Raw genomic sequence first — 14,188 nt, 5'->3', positions numbered from 1 at the left:
AAGCCAGACCGAAGCTCCTGCGGTGAACGAGGGGTTCAGGCACGCAGAGGAGGTTCGGAACGATGCCCACGTCAGGCACCAGCGCTCCAGAGGGTCAACGAGGTAACCTATAGATTAGTCCCTCCTGGACTCCCGACATTGTGGGGGTCGGCTCCAGTGCCTGGTGGACTGGAAGGGATACGGTCCAGAAGAGCGCTGTTGGGTCCTGGTGGACGACATCCTGGATTCTGTTCTGTCCCTGAACAAGGCAGTTAACCCACTGTTCCTAGGCCGTCATTGAAAATAAGAATTTGTTCTTAACTGACTTGCCTAGTAAAATAAAAAACCATAAGGCATCACCAAGTACTCGTAGTGGCCAGACATCGTGCTGAATACCGTTTTCCATTCATCCCCTTCCCAGATACGGATCAGATTGTAGGCACTCCGCAGGCCCAATTTGGTAAAAACCTGTGCCCGCAGAGCTGTTAGATTGCGGCTGGCACCAATGGGAGAGGGTGGTGGTGATGGAATTGAGGCCTCTGTCCTCGATGCACTGGTATAGACCTCAATGGTTAGTAGTCTGGCGATGTCGAGTGTCGGAGCGGGAGTAGGCGTGACATAATTATTATATATTTTTTTACATCATTTGCAAACTGATATGTGACACGTATTAAGGCCAAAATAACATGGAAAACAGGCAACAACAAAAACGTTTTTCTTAGCTTAACAGGTGGCACTCAATACAGGTGGGGCTCTGCTCCACTTGCCCTGAATGACGGGTTGCCACTGTTCGGGGTACACGGGTAAAATCTCTGTAAATTAATGGAAAAGTATATTGTAGGCCGATGTATTATCTGGAACATAGGAGTCTATTAAGGCCAGAGTGGATTCAAAAAAGGAAGGACTATCCTTGATGCATTAGTTAAAGTTAGTTCTGAGGTGACCAAAGCTTTGGCATGGAAGGAAGTGATGTCAATAGTATACTTTGATACTGGATGACGGGTTGCCACTGTTCGGGGTACACGGGTAAATGTGACTAGAGGTACATCGTCATGTTCAAATCTTACATTGGTGTCCTCCTCCATTGCTCGCGTGGGATGAGAAGATAGAAGGTAGAAGGTTGTGGTGCTTAAAACCCACACGGGGAGAGTACATTTACCCCTGCTTCTCTTCTATTTTCTTTCACAGAAGATAGAAGATAGGCAGTGATCATTTCCCAGACATGTGCAACATAGATCTTTAGGTATGTTTTCAGAAAATGGAACTGGTTTCAAATTGGTGCTTTGACAAAGCAAAACTGGGACATTTTTTACACTTTGTGTGAAAAGGAGAGTAATACATTTTCAATGGAAGGGTTGGTGGAAGACTGTGCTGCATCTGTATATTCAGTCATATTGGATGCTGCCTTACTGGCTATTCCAATCAGAGGGGGGATGGTAAACCAAAGATAGTTCCTTCGTGGACTGAAGCATGCAATAAAGCCCCCAATGATTGAGATAAACATTTTAAAACTTTGAAGAATAATTCGACATTTGATAGCATGACAGTCGTTAAGAGAAAGAGCGTTGGCTTGGAAAGTCATTAGGAACGAAAAGGTAGGTGCCTGGCGGGAATTCTGTTATTTTATAGGAAGGTAAACACAACTGGGGGATGTGTGGAAAATATTAGAGGATGATAGGGAAAGGAAAGACAGTACAGATACCTGTGTTAGCTGAGGAAGATATGACTGTTTCAAACAAAGAAAAGCAGATGCTCTTGGAAGAGCTTTTGCAGCAGTGCATAAAGTTGACAGTCTAAGTGATGAATGTAAAAGACAAAGAAAAAAGCTAAGAATGCATGAAGATGTATACCATAAGAAGTGTGATTCTGGAGAATCACTGTATGCTGAATTCACCATGTTTAAAATAACGAGGGCTTTGGAGGGGTGTGGTTGCACTGCTCCAGGTGAGGATCAAATATGCTACATTATGTTTAAACATCTGCCTACAGAAGTTTTTGGAAAGATTTTATTTAAAAATATGGAGGAAAGGAGTGCTACCATCAGGATGGAAATGTGCTGTGGTTTTGCTTTTTGTGAAGCCTGGTAAAGATCCATCCAGTCCTGCTAGTTATAGACCTATTGCACTTACATCACATCTCTGTAAATTATTGGAAAAGTTTATTGTAGGCCGATGTATTATCTTGAACATAGGAGTCTATTAAGGCCAGAGTGGATTCAAAAAAGGAAGGACTACCCTTGATGCATGAGTTAAAATTAGTACTGAGGCGACCAAAGCTTTGGCAATGAAGGAAGTGATGTCAAAAGTATACTTTGATATTGAAAAAGCATATGATACGATGTGGAGGGAAGGTCTACTGAATAAATTGAATGGAATGTGTATTAGTGGGAGAATGTATAACCAGATTATGGATTTCTTGTTTGACCGAACCTTCCAGGTCAGGGTGGGATTATCAAGAGAATATGAGGTGTAAAATGAAACTCTACAGGGTAGTGCTATTAGGCCTATCTTATTCACGATGATGATTGATGATATCTTTGGGGATATCAGACAGGTTATAGGGGTGGCGTTATATGCAGATTATGCTGCCTTTTGGAAAAAGGGAAGGAATCTTCCTTATGTAATAGAGTAGAATGCAAGGTGCTGTTATAGCAGTAGAGGAATGATCCTTATCATGGGGTTTCAAGTCATCTAAATCTTGCCACATGTTGTTTGCCAACAAAAAGATTAAGGAAGATGTCAGTGTTCAATTATATGGAGAACAGATGGAGCGGGTAACAGAATTGAAGTATTTGGGGCTATGGTTTGATGAAAAGCTTACATGGAGACGTCATATTACATGTATTGAGACTTAAAAGTAGTAAGAAATTATTACATCTTATGAGGACAATAGTTGGGCATGATTGGGGGGGCAGAATATTTATCTTACTTTTATGAGATTATCCATAGATTATGGGTGCTTTGTATATCATTGCTGTGCCTTGATAGGATAAAAGCAAAGGCACTGCGATGGTGCATTAAAACTACACCAGTTGAGGCTTTACAAGTAGATACTGGGGAAATGTCACTATCCCTTAGAAGAGTTAAGATAGCCCTGGCATACTGAAGGGTATTATGGTAGATCATCCTACACTGACAGTATTGGAAGACTAAGAATGGTATTGAAATTCAGTTCTGTTGGATTCCGGCTCATACAGGTGTTTATGGAAATGATATAGTAGATATAATAGCAAAAAGGGCAGTGAAAGAGAATATTATGGATATTAATAATAACTAATTCGGAAAAAATGTGTTAAGATCTCTGCTAGCAATGGGAGGAAATTCGTTTTTATAGCAGACTTTTTATAGTACAAGGAAATCTGTACGGGACATACTGTCATTTAATGGGAACAGAAGGGAGGTTATGTTGAATAGGATGAGATTAGGGCATACGGGATTTAATTCATCTTTGAAATTGATAGGGAAACATGGTACTGGAATGTGTAATGGAGAGGAGACGGTTGAACATGTACTATTATTTTGTGAACTGTATGATGTAGAAAGGGAGAGTTTGTTTGACACGGTCAAAGAGGTTGGATGGGAATAGGGAGTGGGTGGTATTTTGGGTGGGGGTGATGGGAGTAGTGAGGTTTTAGAAATCCAGGGTTAGTTAAGAGAATATAGTGGTATAGATAGGTCGTGACCGGCCTCACACTCCAGGACTGTAGGTGGTGGTGTATGCACCTGTCAGTTGGTTGCGATTCGCCAGTAAAACTTAAAGAATAAGACAGAATGTGCCATCTAATGAGCCATCCTAGTGATGGATCTGTACTGCTGTTGCTCATTTCATGGCAAAGTATGCAAATAATAGATACAAATGATATACTTACTCATGATATACTTCTGCCAGGTAAGCCTACTTTGCTGTTAACATTTAATTTAAATGTTTTGGGGAAAGTATTTCTTTCAAAAAACAAGACGGTTATCACCAGTATTCCCAAAAATGTTTTTTCATCACTGAGCACATTTCAGGTATGCTGAGCGCAAACTTGAAGGTTGTGAAAATTTTGTGCAACTTCCGGCGCGCATGTACTGTGAACACTGATACCCACTTTAAGTGAAGTGAAAATGCATCCCATAACATTTTAACATGGAAATACTGTAGCTGTTCTATCGTTCAGCCTACAGAAGCAGCCAATGTGTCGTGTTCAATGTAGGCCTACATTCCATTAAACTTTTGAAAAAAACATGCAGGGCTTGACATTAACCTGTTTATACACTTATCTTTCAGACACGGAGGTGACTGAAAATGTTGTTTGATGCAAGAAACCACTTCACAAAATATAATGCATCATTATTCCTATACCAGCCCCATAGCAAGCATCCAGACTGAACTGTGAGCTCGTTTCCCCTCACTAGGTAAGGTTTTAGGCTGTCCGACAGGTCTCCTCCTTTCCCACGAGTGACATTGTCCATGACCTCAGATGTCACTGAATCAGTGTGGGTGAGCCTTTTCACTTGGACAGACGTAACTGGGGCATTTGACACTTCCTTGAAGTAGAAGATTTTATCCTGGGAGTGCTCAGTGTGTGCGACCGGTAAGGGAAGCCTTGAGAGGCTGTGCTGCTCAGACCTTCTGTACTTCATATCGTACTGGTGAGCAGATAACAGTAATGCCCATCGCTGCATGCGGCTGGCTGCGAGGGACGGCATTGGGACCAAAGATGGAGGTGAGGGGTCTGTGGTCTGTCAGCAGTGTGAATCGTCAGTCAAACAGAAACTGATGAAATGTCTTAACTCCATACACGATGGCGAGGGCTTCACGCTCTCTGTGCATAATTGCTCTCGGCTTTACTTAAGGTCCGTGATGCGAAAGCAGTTGGCCTTTCTTCACCTGATGGCATGATGTGTGAAACAGCACCATTGCCATAAAGCCATGCATCACATGCAATGGCAAGTTGGGGTTGAAGTGGGTTAGGGCCTCTGATTGAGCGAAGGCTGTTTTCACTTTATTGAAGACCTCAAGTTTGTCTGTCCACTTCCACTGTTTGGTTTTGTTCAAAGATTCATGCAGTGGCTTTAACATGCTAGCTAGGTTCGGCAAACTTTGCGTAGTACGTCAGTAATCCTAAGAATGATCTCAGATGACTCACGTTCTGTGGGTATGGAGCTTCCGCAACGGCCTTCACCTTTGACGGTGCCTTGCAGAGCCCCGAACTGTCGATGACATGGCCCAGGTACTCAACAGAAGGCCGGAAAAACTCGCATTTGTCCTTCCGGACCCTCAGTCCGTACTCCTCCAGTCTCTGTAGTGTTGCGTTCAGCTTTCTTAAGTGCTCCTGCTCGTCTTTGCCGGTGATGAGTAGATCAAGGTAACATTGGACCCCGGTGAGCCCGCTCACTATCTGGCCCATAGCTCTCTGAAACAAGGCCGGAGCTGAGGTGATTCCAAAAGGAAGCCTCCGGTACCTGTACAGTCCTTTGTGAGTCACTATGGTCAACAGTTCTTGTGACTCTTGGTCCACATGCATCTGTAGATAGACTTATGTTAGGCCTATCTTACTGAATTTATGTCCTCCAGCTAAACCAGAAAAGAGGTCGTCAATGCAGGGTAGTGGATATTTTTCAGCAGTCAAGACTGGGTTAATCGTGACTTTAAAATCACTAGAGTCTAAGTGATCCATCTTTTTTTATGACTGGATTGACAGGTGTAACCCATTCACTAGATCCAATACTCCACTCTAGAGCTGTCTGTTTAGCTCAGTTTCAACTTATGGTTTTATGGCGTATGGGACAGGTCTAGCTTTGAAGAATTTTGACTTGCTGTCTGGTTTCATGGTCACTAACTATTATGTCCTTCTTACTGCTAACAATCACACTTCCTCTCACTGGAACAATCTCACCGGTGTATGTTCTCAGCGTCCTCTTTGTGGGCTGTGGTGTGAGGTGATGTAGTTTCTCCTTGTATACAGAAAAGATATGGCTGCTCCAGTGTCCACTTGCATCCGTACTGCTTTTCCATCCAGTACCGGTGTCACCCAGTATCCGTGGCAGTTGTCTGAAATGGACAAAACACACTAAGATTATTCCCCTTCCGACAGGGTATCTATCACTTTGTTCATCCTCTGTGTGCTCCATTTTATGCACTTTCTTTTATGTACTTTCTGAAGTCGCTTTTTCTTTGTTCACTCAGCTCCAGCAGTCAACCTGTTTGACCCTCTGTTTCAGCACAAGGGCTGGTCTGGCACGGCTATGCTGGAGCTCAACAGGCTATGCACTCGCCTCTGCCACACAACACCCACCTCAACTGCCTGGTGCCAAGAGAAGCTGTCAGTTCATAAAAGGTGATGTCAGGTCAGTCTTAGTGAAGCAGCCTTGTGTACGCTACTAGACCACAAAATGGACTCCTTGAAATGTGATGACAGAGACAGCCTGGGAGGAGATTGCAAACCTAAACTGATGCCCCCTTATGGTCTCTTCCGCAGTGTTCCTCAGGGTCCGCGTTGACAGGAACTCCTGATTGCTAGTATTAAGTCAGTGGGAGGACTCGGCTACTCAGTTATGCCAATAAAACCACTGTGGCCGTAACTTCAGATTTGTCCAGTAGATGGCACAACTAACTAAAAGATTAACAGTTGAGCCCCAAATTTAAAAAAGATATGGTTTGAACTAGAATAAAAAATGTAACATGTATGCGTTTATCAACTCATGTCTTTATAGTGCATTTAAATATTTGATGCACCCATCATGAAACAGAAGTGGAAAATCTAGCAGTCACGAGTTATGAGGACAGTGGAAAAAAATCATACTTTTAGACTGCCCTCAAAATGTCAATTATTTCCTGATATCATGGGAGCCTTGGGATTCATGGTGGAAAAAAATTGCACGGAGAAACACAGCCATCTACACAGAGCCATAATAAACACACCAGAGTTTCTGCTTTTGTTTATGATTTATAAACATTCAAAAACAATAGAAAAATCATTCTTTTTCTCATACTTTATTAAATGGAAAAACACTGAGTGAGACCAATGACAGAGGGCTTTAAAGCTAAATGGCCCTGTTGTGCTTGATGATATAGAATAGTATAATTAACCAATTGTAAACTTGACAATTGACAGCACTCACATTTCTCATATGGAATAGTTTAACATGCTATGCGGACTCATGCTTGTGCCAAATTTGAAATAAAGAACAGAATAGAAATCCTGTGATGTGAAAGTGTCTGTACATTAAATGGGTAGGCTTGACGTGTTCTTGGGAGTCTACAAGGCATTTGAATAGGCACACAGAGAAACTCAGAACGTGGACCAAGACAAATACAGTAAAAAGCAGCTAATAGTCAGTTAAGAACCAATTCTTATTTACAATGAAGCCCTAGGAACAGCGGGTTAACTGCCTTGATCAGGGGCAGAACGACAGATTTTTACCTTGTCAGCTCGGGGAAACTTTCGATTACGGGCCCAACGCTCTAACCACTAGGCTACCTGCCGCCCCAGTTCATTGAACTGTCAAATTATGTGACTAGCCAAAGGTACTTTTTTTTTTATCCCTTGTTCATCCTAACTTAAAATATTTGATAGAAAGTACTGCATTTGCCCCTTCATAGAAACCTACCTGACCATAAATAAAGTAATATATCTATTCTGCGCTAACTCAAATCAGCACAAAAGCAGCTACCATCATTTACACACAATAGTGTAAAACATGTCCTCTAAAACAGTGGGTTGTGTCTTTAGTTAAGGGCTGGCATTATCGAAAGCATAGACAAACGCTGCACACAAAAAAAATAGCAAAAGAAGCATGAAACAATTACAGTATATAAATTGTACAAATACACCATTAAAGACAATACCTTAAATTGTTCACTAAAAAATAAAAAACATTAGTGATGTCTTGGATATCCCCAAATCGAGAGATGGCCATGTCACGACGAGCTCAAACCATTTGTAAAAGTGCCTGTGGAGGACAGTCACAGAAAAGTTAGCGAGGGAGAGTGAGAGACAGACGGAGAATGAGACAGTGCTGAGGGGAGGGGGGTAGAGGGAGGAGGTGCGTACTGCTTAGGCCAAGTTCGGTAAAGCGTGGGGGGGGTCCCAGTCCTGTTGGTCCTGGTAACTAGGGTCGAGTCTCACCACAACTTCTTCTTCTCGTCCATGGACACCCCACCGGGCCCCAGAGCCACAATCAGTAGCAGCCCACCGATCACCGACATGGTCTGGAAGAAGTCGTACTTCAGGAAGTCGTGCATGGGCTTGTAGGCGGGCACCATCCAGAAGGCATTGAAGTATACGTTGATGGCAAACAGCCACAACACCAGCGTGAGGGCGGCCAGCTTGGTCTTGAAGCCGATTGCCACCAGCACGATCAGAGCTGTGCTCACCAGGTTCTGCAGAATCTAAAATGAGGGGTAGGTGTACAGTAGGACAGCAGTCAATGTTCATTCAAACTCGTACCAGGATTACAGAAGCATGTTGATATGGTTGCATCCCAAATGGCACCCTATACTTTATATAGTGCACTACTTAGTCAAAAGTAATTCAATATATAGTAGTTTTAATAAAACGTTAGTAAATAAATAAATAAAATAAAAGGAATACGGTGCCATTTGGGACACAGCCTATGTGCCTGAATCCCTATTGACTTTCGCAAATGCACTGGATCTGATAACACTCAAAAGGAATTTTGGAAGAGCACTCTCAAATGTTTTCATGTATAACAGTTGTAGTGCTATGTGACAATATGTACCTACACTACTCCCTCTGTGTCCAGCTCTTGAATTATGATGTAAAGATGCATTTCAGAGCCAATACACTGCAACTACACTAAATGGTATGCATCTGTGCAGCCAGCCACAAGCTGACTGCCTGAGACAAACAGGTTAGACCTGGGTTCAAATAGAATCAAATGTTTTCTTTCAAATACATGATGTGCTTGATTGAGCTCGCAATGAAACCAATGGAAGTCCCAAAAGTAAAAAAATAAATAAAATAAACACGCTCATCCAGGCAGGTTCGATCAAATGCTGAATCAAAAGTAAAGAATAAATGCGATTTGAATCAGTCTGCAGGAGCTCAGAACTCACAGAGATGAAGCTGGGGTCAAAGTGCAGCAGGGTCATGAACATGAGCACCAGGAGAACCCGTCCACCCAGCTGCATGTACTGCTTGGGCGAGTGCTCTCCCATTGACGGCACCCCAGCAAACATGCTCTTCCCCTCCCCACGTAACTCGGCTAGCAACAGCAGGAGCCCCCCGCCCAGGGCCAGGTTCCTGGAAAGGAGGAGGCAGAGTGAGAGAGAGAAAGAGTTAAGCAGTGTATTTGCAGTTTTGCACAGATGTACAGTGGTTCCTCCTTTAAAAGTTGCGTCATACTGCGGCACACCTTGCGTGCTGCCTCAGCGTTCTGTAGCACGTCATTTAATTCTCAGACATTTATTTCTGTTACTGCAAGTTATTGCTAGTTTGACCACCAGAGGGCATCTCTGAAAAGCATTTGATAGTCTTCCATATTGCAGACACAAGGGAGACCGGGGTTCAATTCCCCAACGGGGAGGAAGGAGTAGGCTGTCCTTGTAAATAAGAATGAGTTCTTAACTGATTCCATATGTGTTATTTCATAGTTGATGTCTTCAATATTATTCTACAATGTAGAAAATAGTAAAAATATAGAAACATCCTGGAATGAGTAGGTGTGTCCAAACGTTTGGCTGGTACTTGCTTAATATCGTGTTTTTATTCCATGAAAAACAAAAAACCCTCTGGGTAAATTCAGACCGTTTTGCTCTCGGAGCACACACTGGAAGTTCGGGCCGAGGCATTCAAGCACCCAAGCTAACGTTGGCTAGCTTGCTAGCTACTTCCAGACACAAATGAGACCCCTGACCATTTTACTCACCCAAGCAGAGCTGGTTAGGCATGTTCTGTTAACCAGAGAGTTGGTGACTGTAATTGTGCTGCGGGAAACAATTTAATTACACATTTTTGCCGACGATTACTGACACCGGCCATAATCAACGAGTGTTGAGCGCTCATAAATTAATTATTCCCGAGCTCTGGTCCACTCAGACGAGAGTGCTCTGAAATCGGAGAAGATAGCCAGAACGAATTTACGAAAGCACTAGAATGTCCATTGAGGACGCACACCGACAATACCATTTAGCTAAGCTAAGAATGAGAGGAATAATCAAGTCCATAAACGTTGGGTAGTTAGATGTCAAGTTTGATGTATAATGACTTACGTTAGGTAGATAGCTAACATACCGGTACATACTACTGTAATGATATGCTATGTGGTTCGTAAGGACAGCGTAGCTAACAAATTGTCAGCCAACAAAACATGTAAGATGACTTTTTAATTAAGTTATTACTTTATTTCATTGAGTTGCAAGCTACCGCAAGGACGCGCTCTATCGACTCTGCGGACACCTACGAAGGACTGTGTGATGGCATCTCAGGTAAGCAGCACTGGGCATTCTTCCGTCCAACTTTTACATATGAACCGACACTGAATCGTAGGAGCTAACATTATACTATATTACATACCGTAGAATAATAAATCATGCAATTATTATTCTCAAGCTAAACAAAAGCATTTAGCTACGAACGCCTGTTCTCACCATTTTAAGATTAATTAATCTAACTTTTCCATGGCAACTCATAAGCAGGCCATGTCGTATTTGTTTCATAGTCGATATAGAATCATATTTCATGACAGTGTAACAGTAGGCTTTGTTTACAAAAGGATGAAAGAACAATGTCTGTCAGGGAATGCAAGGATGCCCCATGTGGGCTTTAGAATGGTCAAAGGAAGTCTCAGAGCAACGGGCCATCATGTACAATGGCGAAGAGTCTTTGCAGCGTGTAGGTGGTGCAGGTATCATTGCCAGAATGATCCAGCTACGTTGCATTGCTTGACAAAAAACACTCGGTTCCTGCACCCGTCTCTCGTCCACATTGATAAAAATCATAAATTGATAAAAATCATAAATTGATAAGGTACTAAGATGTAAACTCAGCAAAAAAGGAAACGTCCCTTTTTCAGGACCCTGTCTTTCAAAGATAATTTGTAAAAATCCAAAGAACTTCCCAGATCTTCATTGTAAAGGGTTTAAACACTGTTTCCCATGCTTGTTCAATGAACCATAAACCATTAATGAACATGCACCTGTGGAACGGTCATTAAGACACTAAAAGCTTACAGATGGAAGGAAATTAAGGTCACAGTTATGAAAACTTAGAACACTAAGAGGCCTTTCCACTGACTGAAAAACACAAAAAGAAAGATGCCCAGGGTCCCTGCTCATCTGCGTGAACATGCCTTAGGCATGCTCCAAAGAGGCATGAGGACTGCAGATGTGGCCAGGGCAATAAGTTGCAATCCCCGTACTGTGAGATGCCTAAGATAGCGCTACAGGGAGTCAGGACGGACAGCTGATCGTCCTCGCAGTGGCAGACCAAAGGGTAACAACACCTGCACAGGATCGGTACATCCGAACATCACACCTGCGGGACAGGTACAGGATGGCAACAACAACTGCCCGAGTTACACCTGGAACGCACAATCCCTCCAATGCTCAGACTGTCCGCAGTAGGCTGAGAGAGGCTGGACTGAGGGCTTGTAGGCCTGTTGTAAGGCAGGTCCTCACCAGCAACAACGTCGCCTATGGGCACACACCGTTGCTGGACCAGACAAGACTGGCAAAAGTGCTCGTCACTGACAAGTCGCTGTTTTGTGTCACAGCATCATTGGACTGGGCCCGTCATTGTAGGAAATCTCAAAGCTGTGCGTTACAGGGATGTCATCCTCCTCCCTCATGTGGTACCCTTCCTGCAGGCTCATCCTGACAGGACCCTCCAGCACGACAATGCCACCAGCCAAACTGCTCGTTCTGTGCGTGATTTCCTGCAAGATAGGAATGTCAGTGTTCTGCCATGGCCAGCGAAGAGCCCGGATCTCAATCCCATTGAGCACGTCTGGGACCCGTTGGATCGGAGGGTGAGGGCTAGGGCCATTCCCATCCAGAAATGTCTGGGAACTTGCAGGTGCCTTGGTGCAAGAGTGGGGTAACATCTCACAGCAAGAACTGGCAAATCTGGTGCAGTCCATGAGGAGGAGATGCACTGCAGTACTTAATGCAGCTGGTGGCCATACCAGATACTGACTGTTACTTTGATTTTGATCCCCCCTTTGTTCAGGGACACATTATTCAATTTCTGTTAGTCACATGTCTCTGGAACTTGTTCAGTTTGTGTCTCAGTTGTTGAATCTCATGTTCATACAAATATTTACACGTTAAGTTTGCTGAAAATAAACGCAGTTGACAGTGAGAGGACGTTTCTTTTCTTTTGCTGAGTTTATAATGTCTCCATCAAATCTAAGAAGTTATTTAAACTTCTTTATTCTTACATCATTGAACATTTGTCTAGGAATAAGTATGAAATTGGAGTTCTTCAACTGGTAATACATAAATAATGAAAAAGTTAATAGGTTAAACTTTACACTTTAAATTCCAATGCTTTTTTTTTTTTTTTTTTCCAAGAGGTAAGTATATTATTTTGTATACATATTGCATATTTCCCATCACCTAATGAACAACCACAATACCAGTCTGGTGTTAAGCTTTCTGTGCTGTATTGACGTATCCTGAAAACTACATCTGCTGCTTTAGATTGAACGGTCATCTCAAGTTATTGTTTTCATATCTACAAAAAAAAAAAAGCTATTTTCTGTACTTTCAGAGTACGAGCTGATCAAGGGGTCGAAAATGTAGGTATTGCCAGATGTTCACTGTCCGAGGAACAGGCCGAGGAACAGGCCGTGGAACCGTTATTGCTGGGAAAAGTGTCCATAACCAGATGTAATTAAAAAATGTTCTGTGTTCTTTTTCTCTCTTCCTCTGCCTGTCTTGTTGTACATGGAACCTGTCTCACATGCACAGTTTGGAGGGAGGAAGGAGGATACATTGACCTGCCGAATTCTATACACCTCTTCTCTGTGGGATATGTTCCTACCTCATCTACGGGCAAATCGGCAACATTTCACAGAGTTGGAATAATCACCATTTAAGTAGAGGCGAACCTGACACCTCACCAGCTGTGGCATATCGGAATGCTCCAAACACCTGTGCACATTTGAGTTTTTTGCCTTAGCACTACACAGCTGATTCAAATGATCAAGTCATCATCAAGCTTCAAGTGGCATTTATGTCTAATGACATCTATTTTTTGTCCTCATGTGTCTGTTTGTCAGCATAAAGTACTCTTTGGCCACAGCGACGGTGTGAGACCACACACACAATAAACACTCTCCTTCACTTCATCCATCTCCCTAAATCCTCTAGGTTATATCAACTGTGTCGGTGAACCCCTCCCGCATCTGAACTGGCTGACAGAGGGCACAGCATGATCATATGTGAGATGTCAGGTCAACAGGAAGTATTATTAAAGAGATGCATTACATTAAAATACAGATAGAGATGTATTAGTCCCAGAGTTTATGATCCAAGATCAGTTTTGCATTTCACCTCCTGATGACTGACCGTGTTAGAATAAAAAAAAACAAGGCTTTAATTATGCTCTCTCTATCCATCCGTCTCTCATCTGCAGGTATGTTTTGATGTGAGAGAGGAATCCAGTCCCATCATCGCCACCTCAACCACTCTTAAGATAACCTTCAGGCCAACTGGTGGCCCAAGGCTGGTTAGGAAACACTGCTAGAGACACTATGTAATTGTGATGAACTAAGAGAATATTAGGGTAGCACTGTAATTCATTAATCATATGCTGTCTACCTCTGTTCTTACCTCTTTCCCTTTCTGTCTTCTACACATCTCTCCCCACCTCACCTTTCTTGTTTTATAATGCACACCTTATGTGCATTTAAGTACAGCTTGAACTTGTATTTAGGCTACAATGTAGGGATTGCATGCGCGGTAATAACTACAGTACATGTATATAGGACTTGCATCCTTGGCACAAAGTTATTACAGTTGAAGTTGGAAGTTTACATACACCTTAGCCAAATACATTTAAATTCAGTTTCACAATTCCTACAATTTAATCCCAGTAAGAATTCCCTGTCTTAGGTCAGTTAGGATACCACTTTATTTTAAGAATGTGAAATGTCAGAAAAATAGTAGAGTATGATTTATTTATTTCATCACATTCCCAGTGGGTCAGAAGTTTCCATACAACCAATTAGTATTTGATAACATTGCCTACAAAATTGCT

General features: G+C 42.6%; 1 protein-coding gene across 1 annotated transcript in view; it reads right to left on the bottom strand.

The window, feature by feature from the left end:
* Positions 1–6,890: 6,890 nt before the first annotated feature.
* The window catches only part of surf4l (surfeit 4, like), a 29,195-nt gene continuing 21,897 nt past the window's right edge, over positions 6,891–14,188 (bottom strand). Inside the window, exons 5-6 of the mRNA XM_014174788.2 lie at positions 9,043–9,229; positions 6,891–8,355 (exon numbers count right to left, since the gene is read on the bottom strand). Coding sequence (XP_014030263.1) covers positions 8,089–8,355; positions 9,043–9,229 — 454 coding nt within the window. The 3' untranslated portion in view covers positions 6,891–8,088. The remainder of the gene's footprint in view (positions 8,356–9,042; positions 9,230–14,188) is intronic.

Source organism: Salmo salar, chromosome ssa26 (genome assembly GCF_905237065.1).
Source record: "Salmo salar chromosome ssa26, Ssal_v3.1, whole genome shotgun sequence".
NCBI lineage: Eukaryota > Metazoa > Chordata > Actinopteri > Salmoniformes > Salmonidae > Salmo > Salmo salar.
The sequence above is the reverse complement of the archived record's forward strand: the minus strand, read 5'-3'. Positions and strand labels throughout refer to the sequence as shown.